The sequence below is a fragment of the Halyomorpha halys genome, unplaced genomic scaffold, assembly GCF_000696795.3.
Source record: "Halyomorpha halys isolate HHAL.00 unplaced genomic scaffold, Hhal_1.1 Scaffold1190.1, whole genome shotgun sequence".
NCBI classification, from domain to species: domain Eukaryota; kingdom Metazoa; phylum Arthropoda; class Insecta; order Hemiptera; family Pentatomidae; genus Halyomorpha; species Halyomorpha halys.
The window spans coordinates 69,931-81,142 of record NW_027114895.1 but is presented as its reverse complement, the minus strand read 5'-3'; the positions used below and the strand labels follow the sequence as shown (position 1 = coordinate 81,142).

Genomic DNA, 11,212 nt, shown 5'->3' with positions numbered 1-11,212 from the left:
TATATATATATATATATATACTACATACTACATACTTATGTCCTCTCAACTGAAGATTTGCAGATGTTTTTTTGCTAAACAAGGAATTGTTGTTATTACCATTGATAAAGTATAGCCACATCAAAATAAGCACATAACAAACTTTGAAACTATTAATTAACAAAATAATAAAAAAATGTTTCACCATTTAATAAAGAATAATAGTTTTTAGAAGAAATATGATATTATTATGATTCAATTCTACCCCACAATAAAAAACCTTGGAGTCACCTTTGACCAATGCCTCTCCTGGAATAATCATATTTCCTAGACCACTCGCAAATCAATAACTGTGCTTAAACAATGCCGTGATTCCATTCCTCAGAATACCCCTCAGCTTCTAGTATTCTCTCTTATCCCTACTTCGACTACGGTTCCTTGGTCAAGGCAGATCTAGAGTTGATACTGAAGGGACACATGCATTGCTTCGTAAGATTTAACTTCAGGTTTTCCAGGTGCTCTCATGTTTCCTGTTGGTTGCCGAGTTGAACTGGCTCTATCCAACCTCCTGAAGGCGATACCTCCTTAATGTTTTCCTTTTCCAAGTTTTTAAAATTAAAAACCGACCCATATCCTTAATCTCCTCACTCTAAGATCATCCATCCATTCATTAAACACCAGATCCCAATTGATTTATATATGCCCTCCCATAGAACTGCCTTCTTTAGCAAACTCTTCATCATTCATGCAACCTCCTGGAATTCTCTTCCTATCTCCATTTGTCAATCCTCATCCATGCTTTCCTTTGAACAACACCTATTCCTGCACCTACTACATAACCAAAACTCTGCATCATTGTGAACTATATATACAGCCATTAATGATTACTATTATAAATTATAATTTAACCTAAGGTTTTTATGTTATTTCAACATGTACATTGAAACTTTTAGAATGTCCGCAAGACAATTAACTTTAATTTGTGAACAATTTATTTATTCATAGAGAACATTTGTTCCAGAATAAAATTATTTTTTCATTTCATTATTACTACTTTGCTAATAAACTTATAATTTTGCAAAGGATCCTAATAATTAATTTTAAATGTAGATTAACTTACAAATATGGAACAGGTTTAATTCTTTCCTTCTCTATTTGATGCAAAAGTGGAGTGAAAATTCTCCAGGCTTCAGCCAGCTCGTCTGATCTTACAAAATGCATTTGAGACCCACAGAACACATCAAGAATTAATCTTTCATAAGCATCTGGCAATTTAACACCCTAAAAAAAAAATAGGATAAATAAATAACATGATTGCTTAAGACACCTATCATATTTCATAATATAAATAAGTTTCATTGTAGTCGTACAAATATGGTAAGTACAAGGTAACTCATTATACTATGCAAGAACTCTAACTACAACTTATCTCATAGTTGCCAATCGATGTATTAAAGATAAAGCACTGATTATAAAAAACTTGATTTTTAAACATATCTTAGATCATGCATACTGCACTTTAACTTTATAGCATTTTTTTTAAACAACATTCATGCAAAATGTTTGGTTGATCAAATGATTTTACACTGACTGAATAAAATGAGGCACTGCACCAGTAAGAAAGTCCTGCTGCGAATAATAAAGTTATAGCAGGCCAGCATGAATGAACCTCATTGCGAGGGAGTTTAAGACTGTGTACTACATTGTAATTAACAATTAATATGCACCTTAAGAACATTCAAATTTACAGTTCTCGAGTAAATGCATTCGATAATTACATTATATCATAAATATTATAAAATATCTATTATAAGCACCTATGTATCTGCCCATCTACTGCACAAAGGTTTGCCTTGCTTTCAACATTCTTCTTTATTATTTCGCCTGACTTGGTAGTGTGAATATTTAGTGAATTTACTTTGATTCATACAAGGTTATATAAGCTAACAATTTATTAACATTTAATTTTTGCAGGATTTGAGTGTTCTATACACAATTTTACACATTTTGAGTTTTTTACTGCACATTTTTTTTTCTAAAGCACAAAAAAAACAATTTCTAGCTATTAGTAACACATAAAATGGATAAGGCCTTTGAGTTTATTGATCCTAAATACCAAGTATAGAAAAATTGAGTATCATTTTCTGATCAAAGGGTTAATTATTAATTATTTATATCTTTCAATAGAAGATAGAAATTTATTAATATACACAATAGTGCTAGAAATAATAATTTCAGATACTGAATTAAAACTAATTGCAAAGACTTGACAATATATGCAGTCCCCATTTTAAGTCATTTCCGAGTTATTTCATTAACCAATTTATACCAGGAACATTATTTTATTGAAAACAAATTTTATTATGAAAAAATTAGTTAAAAAGCAGTTAGGACAAAGCTATAAAATATGGTTTTATATCTTTAAAAATTGTAGTGAAGCAGGACTCAACTCAAGTCAGTTTCCGAAAAACAGAACCTGACTTAAGTACAAGAACTGCCTCTATGAACCTCATTTAATTAAAAAAACCTTTACAAAGAACATTTAAAAGAAACTTAGGAATTACATATTAAGAAGAAAATCATCAGAACATGAATTTCCATTTTCATGCATAAAAATATGTATAAAGTATGTTTTCAAATTTATATTGCATGGTTTTACATAGTTATTGAACATTTCAAAATTTTTATTCCATGTTTTCGGATTTTTATTGGACAAAAATCCGTGCTCTAAGATCATCATAGTTTAACAACAACATATGAAAAAATCATACTTTGTAACGATTGCTATAAGTAAGATCTAGTTCTGTTTCTTCCATATCAAAGGACATGCCAGGAGTTTTAGTCATCATTTTGACATAAACTGCTTCATCAGGTTGAACTCTAATGACAAGCTCATTACGTTTACATTGTTTATCAAATATATCACCAGGAACATCATTGTACTGAATTCTTATAACTGCTTTTCTTTCATTTAATGCTAAAATAAAAAAATATATAAGTAAAAATCAATATTAAATTCACTATTTATCTAGCAAGAATGTAAAACATAAAATGCATTTTATAAACAAATTGATATAATTAATTTTTTTTTTAAATATCAATCTAATTAAATTTTAATTTTAAATGCATTTTCATAAAAATATAAGTATATCAACTTATAAATTTATACTTGGAACTGTATCTTTGATGTACAAGATTACTTCAAATTAAAGTTTGAAAATAACTATACTTTAATTTTGAAAAAGATTCTTGTTCTAATTTATACTTTTTCTTCGGAGTTTTTTTTTTAAACAGTTTAGGCCAGACATTTTATAGTAAAAGTTCTTTTGATAATTTTATCATTATAACTTCAATGACCCAAGCTCTTTTAAGACCTTTTTAGGTAGAAATTTTATATATAAGGTATACACGATAAAATTGGTTTGGTTATATTTGTAACCAAGCTCCATTTTTACAAAGCAGTATACTCCCTACTCATACCTACAGAAGTGAGAGCTAAATCTTGCTTGGCAAAAAGAAAATCAAAATCACAGGAGCTGAATTGAAGCACTTATGTAGAGTTGCAGAAAAAATTAAAAGAGACTACATAAGAAATGAAAGGATTGGGGAGGAGCTAAAAATTCCAGTGCTTAAAAAAATACACACCCGTGTGGAGTAGCTAGTCTCCCATCTCCCATCGGGCACTTCCCCAGGTGGCGGATAGGGGAATTCTCACCAGATATGGCAGGAACCGGGGAAATAAAATACTCGGGGTGGACCAAGACTAGATTCAAATCCAGTCGCGACGGTTCCTAGAATAGGCGGCGTACTGGTCAGCGTCTGTTCCTCAAGTTATAGGCGGCTGTTTTAAAACCTGGCAGGAGGTATAAAATGCGAAAATAGTATGGAATATACGGTTAACTGTGCTAAGGTGCAGGGGCAAGGAATCCCAGTACCGCCGCCGATAGGGAATGCGAAAGCGGGTTCCCCAGCGTCGTCATCATACGACCGCAGTGCTTTAATGGTGGGAGACTTGGCCATTGCAGCATCTAATGCCACAAGACTTACCACAACAGAGGTGATGCAGAATCTTGGGAGCAAGATTAAACAGCTTCCCTCCTTCATCCACACCAAGAACAATGTGCATGGCAAGATAAGGAGTTTTGCATGCGAAATACAACGATATTTTGAAAAGTAAGAAACAGCTGCACTCCCTATCGAAACTGCAGACAGCCACACCCAAACGAAGGAGTTAAGTCCACCTAGGAAGAATGCTGTTAAATCAGAGGGAACGGTAACAACACCTTCTTTAAGGGGCGATAAAAGGAGGAAAATGAAGAAAACCGCCCAACCCAATGTACAAGCTGTGCACCAAAATGTAGAACACCCTCAGAGATCAGCAGCTCAACGTGGAGAACCACAGCAGGAGCAATGACGGAAGTACGAAAAAGATCAAGGAAGAAACCTTGCCTCAAGCCTCCGAGGCCCGATGCCATGATTGTAAAAATATTGGATAGCCAGTCCTATGCAGATGTCCTGCAAAAGGTGAGAGAAGATCCGGCAAATTAATAAAGGTGACCTGCTACTCCAATTGGACTGGAGGAAAGAGCAATCTCTTGCTGCACTAAAAAGCTCAATGGAGGGAGTACTTGGTGAAGGGGCGGAAGTCCGAACTTGGACGGAGGAGTCCCTTTTCGAGCTGCGAGATTTGGAAGCTTTCACCACAAAAGAGGAGGCTGTGGAGGTCTTAAAACCTCTCCTGGATGAAGATTCAATGCCCACCACAGTGAAATCTATCCGTTAAGCATAAGGAGGTACACAAACAGCGGTTATTTCACTACCGGTTCTCCAAGCTAGGAAGGTTAGCTAAAGGAAAGGTTCGAGTAGGCCTTGTTAGCCATATACGCGAAAGACTTAGAGTTGCAAAGTGTTTCCGTTGCTGGGAGTATGGGCACATAGCCCGGAATTGTGTTGGAAAGGATAGGACCTCCCTATGTCGAAACTGAGGTTAAGCAGGTCACAAAGAGAAATGGAGATGCCGCCCATCCCAGCGGAATTGAGAACAATGATGCAAACTCAACAACATCGCAGATGAGAATACTTCAACTGAATTGAACCATTGTGAAGCTGCACAAGATCTCCTTTACCAAACAGTATGGGAACAGCACATCGACGTCGCTATACTCTGCGAACAATATAAAAATCTGGATGGCAACTCATGGGTATCCGATGTCAGTGGTAAAGCTGCTATTTGGGCCTGTAATTCCCAAGCTATTCAGGAAGTGAATACTACATTGCAATCTGGCTTTGTATGGGCGAAGATCAACGACATGTACATTTTAACTGCTATGCCTATCCCAGCATCACAATAGAAGACTTTGCGAATTTGTTGGATCACATTGTCTTAGAGACTAGTTGCCATAATCCAACTATCATAGCTGGTGATTTCAATGCATGGGCAACAGAATGGGGAAGTAGAATAACCAACCGGTGAGGTGAAGTTCTTCTGGAAGGTTTTGCACAACTAAATGATATGATCCCTATGAACACCGGGAAACAAACCCGATGTTCACAAGAGCAGGAAGATTATCTATCATCGATTTGACGTTTGTGAGTGGTCGCCTGCATCGGATCGCAACTTGAAAGGTTTGTGGATTTTATAGAAACAGTGATCACCAATCTTTCACAAGAAAGAAGAGTTGTCGATGGAGAACCAACGGCTGGAACACGAAGACTTTCGATGGCGCCTCGTTCACTTTAATGCTAGAGGATGAGTGTGAATTGAAAGGGTCAGCCAAGGAAAAGGTGCGTATACTAACCTCTTTTATATCTGGGGCTTGTGATGCAGCTATGACCCGTTCAAAGCCTGACAAACATCATTCCTCAGTGTACTGGTGGACGGATACTATTAACGATCTTTGCCGGTATTGCAACCAAGCAAGAAGACGTTACCAGCGAGCGAGACGTCTGCCGGAGTTTCCTGTGCTTCAAGAAGAGTTCAAGAGAGCTAAGAGGAACCTCCGACAAGCCAATAAAGAAAGCAAACAACGGTGCTGGAGAGAGCTCTGTGATGAGGTGGATGCAGACCCATGGAGTAGACCTTACAAAATAGCACTCAAGAAACTATGTAAAGGCACGATGCAGGTCCCCACGAGACCAAATGTTGTAGATAGTATTGTCAGAACACTTTTCCTTGAACAGGCGAATACTACTGAATGTATAGACAATACATATACAACGGATTTTCCACAAATCACGCAAGAAGAGTTAGAGGACATCGCCTCGGACCTACAACATGGCAAGGCACCAGGATTGGACGGAATTCCGAATGTGGCTCTTAGGAAAAGGCCAGATCTTTTCATCGATCTCTTCAGTTCTTGTATTCATGAGGGCTCAATTCCGAAATCTTGGAAGAGACAGTATCTCGTACTTATTCCAAAGAGTAAGGGAAAACTGGAAGACCCGTCAACCAATTATCCAATTTGCTTATTGGATATTATGGGTAAGGCATTCGAGAAAATCCTTTCCCATAGGCTACAAGAGTTCACAGAGGAAGTTAATGGCCTCTCGTATGTTCAATAAGGATTTCATAAAGAGCAGTCCATGATAGATGCTGTTGGATTGGTAGTCGAGATGGCCCGCACAGCAATTGCAGGAGCAAGGTGGAGGAGAGGTACTAAGTGTTATGCAGCAATCATCACTCTAGACGTTAAGAATGCTTTTAACATTGCAAGATGGACCTGTATAATAGATGCCCTACGGACTATGGCAGTGACAGCCTATCTTATGAGAGTTCTTACAGACTACTTCAGAGATAGAGTTTTGTTTTATTTTTCAGACATTAGCCAAAGGAGGTACAAGGTGAGACTGGTGGTGTCCCACAGGGCTCGGTATTAGGGCCTCTTCTGTGGAACGTCATGTACGACGCAATCCTTAAACTGACAATGCCGGAGGGAGCCACAGTTGTGGGATTCGCAGATGACGTTGCAGTTGTAGTGGCGGCGAAGCACTTGGAAGAAGTTACCCTCATTGTAAAACAGGCTCTTCCTACGGTTCAAGGTTGGCTGTCTTCGGCAGGCCTACAACTTGCAGATCACAAGACTGAGGTTCTTCTAGTAACTAGCAAGAAGCAGACTGAGTCCATCACTGTCACGGTTGTTAGGCACGAAATTCATTTCCCAGTCTTGCTTAAAATACCTAGGAGTCATGATTGATGCACGTCTCCGCTTTAATGTACGCGCGGAGTATATCAGCGCCAAATTTGCTAAAGTAGCATCCTATTTGTCACTCCTTATGCCAAACGTCGGAGGTCCCAAAGAAAGTAGCCGAAGGCTTCTTGCTACTGTTGTCCCCTCCATTATGTTATATGCAGCCCCGATTTGGAAAGAAGCGATGGTTACCATATCATACAGGAGACAGATGGTTTCAGTTTACCGCAGAGTTTGTTTAAGGACAGTTAGCGCTTTTTGAACTGTTTCCTACGAAGCGGTGTGTGTGATAGCCCGAATGCCACCTGTGGAACTCCTTGTTGAAGAAAGAAGCGCGAAGAAGAGCGAAAAATAACCATCGACCAGTGGCAGCAGCGTTGGGAGGCTGCATATTCCGGGAGATGGACTCACAGGTTAATACCCGATGTGAGCAAGTGGTATGGTCGCCAGCATGGTGAGGTGGAGTTTTACATAACCCAATTGTTGACCGGACATGGATGCTTTAGAGTTACAATCCTGGCAACTATCTTAAGCGATTCTTACTTCAAAGATTCCTCTTAAGCTTATGCCTAAGTACAAAAACACCAATAAATGAGCTAACATTTAAAATGTTCTAGTAAGAACATTCACTGTATATAAAAACTTATCTGTAAAAGCTTTTATTAAATAGTTAAACTGAAACTTTTTAGAACCAGGTTTCACATAGAAGTGCTATTAATATTTGGCAAAACAATCATTACAATTTATGTAGTATGGTGGGTAGGTTAAGGGATCCATAAAATACTGAACAATTAAAAAAATTCCAATTTGTTCACCTTAAAAAATAAAATTAATGCTGATGACTAAAAGTTAAAAAAATAAATAAGAATAATGAAACAAGTAAATTTATTTCATTGATGAATGTTTTCAGCCTTAATTAGTCATTCTTCGAAATTTCATTTGGCAAATTATAAAATAATTTCTAAAAACTTTCTTATGTTTTGTACTAAAATTTACTTTAAAGGCTCTTAATATCTGTATTATTTATTAATCTTGATAATATGAGGAGATGGTTGGGGAGTCAACACCCCCCCCCCCTCCCGGCCATCTTATCTCAACATTGAATTAACAGTCAACAATAAACATAGAATTATAAATCTCGATAGTAATTAAATATTAGTTTAATTTAAAAAAAAAATCAGTAATTAATAGTGACTATTATGCTGGTCTCATAACTATAAGTAAAAAATACTTTCCAAAACTAGACTCATCTATATATCCCATCAAGTTACCCTTATATCACTCCCTTCCTTTAAAATACTCCTAGACCATCTTTCTTTAAGTACTTATTAAATATAATAAATCACACTGACCTTTTCCACATCGCAATATAAAAGGTACTCCATCCCAACGTTCATTATCTATTTTTAACAACGCAGTGCAGTAAGTAGGAGTCACAGAATCTTTTGGAACAGTAGGATCATCAAGATACCCTTTTCTTTCTTCTTCAGTTTTACCATTAGGGTTTCCAACATACTGTCCTAATACTACATCATCTAATTTAATAGGTTTGATACATTTCAACACTTTAACCTAAAATATTAAAATATTCAATAACTCCAAAAAAATATAAACATTGCTTTGTATTACTACAGTAAGTTACAAATAAATAAATTACTTTTCATTATGCTCAATTCAAGTTGTGTTAGTATTTTCTGCTGAAAACTGACACAGGTAAACTTCATATTGGGATTAGCAGTTTTACGGAGCTATTTATTGTATGTTCATATTTAGAGAAACTTTCCAAATTGTTAAAAAATGGTTTATTTCTACAATAATTCATTAAGAATGATATACATGTACATGTCTGTTCAACAAAAAATTAATTAGGACTGATTATTATAGGGTTTGGTATAATGATTCCATTATGGTATAATGATGGCTTAGATGTGGGCGAATAAAACCTCTTTCTTTTATTTTGATAGTTTTCAATTTCATTAGTACTGAATTGGAATATATTTTTTATTCCTTATTTACATAATATAAATAGATTTTGATTCTTATTTTTTTCTTACATGTTTAAGTGTATTTTTTTTTCAACAGATGATTTATTTTTTAATGATTACATTTTTTCTTTAAAATGAAAATAAAATCTTCATCCTGGGACATGCTAGTCCCTAAAGAATAAAAAAAAATTCACAATTCAACCAGCATTTATCTGGTTGCATTATGGGAAATTATTCAAATTAAAAACTAAAAGACAAATAATAAAGAGTTGCATAAATAGAAATGATATTGGGAATGGTTAATAAACTTTGAGAGGTAATTTATAAAGATGTCAAATAAGGATTATGAGAGAGAAGATTCCTGAGGAACAAATCATGAGAAAAGTAGTGAAGATGAGGGAGCTCAGTTGAGAATGAAGGAAAGTTTGGAAGCAGAGACAAGGAATGACACCGGTCTTAAGCACTATTAAATTGGGAACTATATAGTTTGGAGAGTGGAATGGTATTATCAACTATGTCAAAGGTTTTTTAAAAATCAAAGAGGATAGAGATTTTTCTTGGCTTAGACAGGAATAAAGGTTTTGAATAAATGAGCGGAATAACCTGAATAGAAACCTAATTGGGAAAGATTAAGGAGAGCATTATGGTCAAGGTAGAAGGTGAGTTGAGAACAGATTTATGTTTCCAGAATATTTGATAAAATGAAAATGGGTACAAAATTTTGGGAACACTGTAGAAAGAAAAGGAACCATGTTCAATGGGAGAACAAGTACAATGCAGTTTAGAATGGAAAAATTGTAGAGGGGTAGAAGAGCAGGAAGGATGATGGGAAGACTGAATTCAATCATAACTCAGTCTTGACAATAGTTCAATTTCCTTAAAGGATGAATTTAATTATTTTTCAAGTAACAATTACACTGTTTTGCCATTCTTTTTTTTATTTATTTTTATGATTTTCTGATAATTGTATACATAAATAATGATTTTTACTTATGTTCTCTATCAGTAGGCCATTAAAACAAGGATTCTTGATTGAAATAAACATTGGAAAACAAAAGATATTTTGATCACTTTATTTGACATCAAATAGAAGTATGCTAGTCAAATCAAAATGCTTATTTTTTTATATACAGACATTACTTCTGCAAATGCAAAAGTAACAAGCAAAGAATAACTCTTTAATAAAAATAAAAGGAATAGTACTAACTTTTTCATTTCTGATGTCATCTGGGTGAATAGAACATGGCTTTTCCATTGCAACAAGAGATAGTATTTGTAAAAGATGATTTTGCATAACATCCCTTATGATACCAAACTTATCAAAATAACCACCACGGCCTTCTGTACCAAATGGTTCTTTAAAAGTAATTTGAACAGATGCTACAAACAGACGGTTCCAAGTTGGACTAAATAAACCATTCCCAAACCTATAAAAAATAAATGGTAATTCTAAAATAAAGCTTGACATTGTGATGACCTCAAATCGTATTTAATATTAAGGCTAAATGGGATATAATATTAAAATTATAAATATTTTAAAATTTAGACACTAAATTTAATAATAATAAAATAAATTTTAATAATTTCACAATAAATTTTATGTTTTTCATGAGCTTTTTGGGGAGTATAAAGGAGTTTAGTCAAGGTAATTAAACCTCTTAACAATATTTTTGAAGAAAACTTTTGTTTTTATCAATATTTAAATTATATGAAAAGTTCTGTTAAATAGTTTCTTGTTCGTCTAGTATATTTTCAGATCATAAACATTATTTTATTGCAAAAAAAACAAAAAAACAATTACATGACATGAAAGCATAACTTTGAAAGGACTGTTATAATTTTTTTTAAAAGAAAAATCCATACCATTTAAAATAAATGTAAATATCCATTATTACAAGACGTAATTTCAAAATCATTTCTGGTTGAAAAAAAAATTTGTCTCATTCATTACTTTCTATTTATTAAATGGCAAAGAGGAGATTCATATAGAAAATAAATCTATTTGTAATGAGATGTAGATAGTTGACCGTAGATTAATGCTTGAAGAAGTTTATCGGGGGG

General features: G+C 34.7%; 1 protein-coding gene across 1 annotated transcript in view; it reads right to left on the bottom strand.

Moving 5' to 3' along the window:
* Window positions 1-11,212, bottom strand: part of Zw (glucose-6-phosphate 1-dehydrogenase Zw) — a 47,268-nt gene that overhangs the window by 4,515 nt on the left and 31,541 nt on the right. Inside the window, exons 6-9 of the mRNA XM_067052007.1 lie at window positions 10,359-10,578; window positions 8,519-8,738; window positions 2,751-2,956; window positions 1,100-1,260 (exon numbers count right to left, since the gene is read on the bottom strand). Coding sequence (XP_066908108.1) covers window positions 1,100-1,260; window positions 2,751-2,956; window positions 8,519-8,738; window positions 10,359-10,578 — 807 coding nt within the window. The remainder of the gene's footprint in view (window positions 1-1,099; window positions 1,261-2,750; window positions 2,957-8,518; window positions 8,739-10,358; window positions 10,579-11,212) is intronic.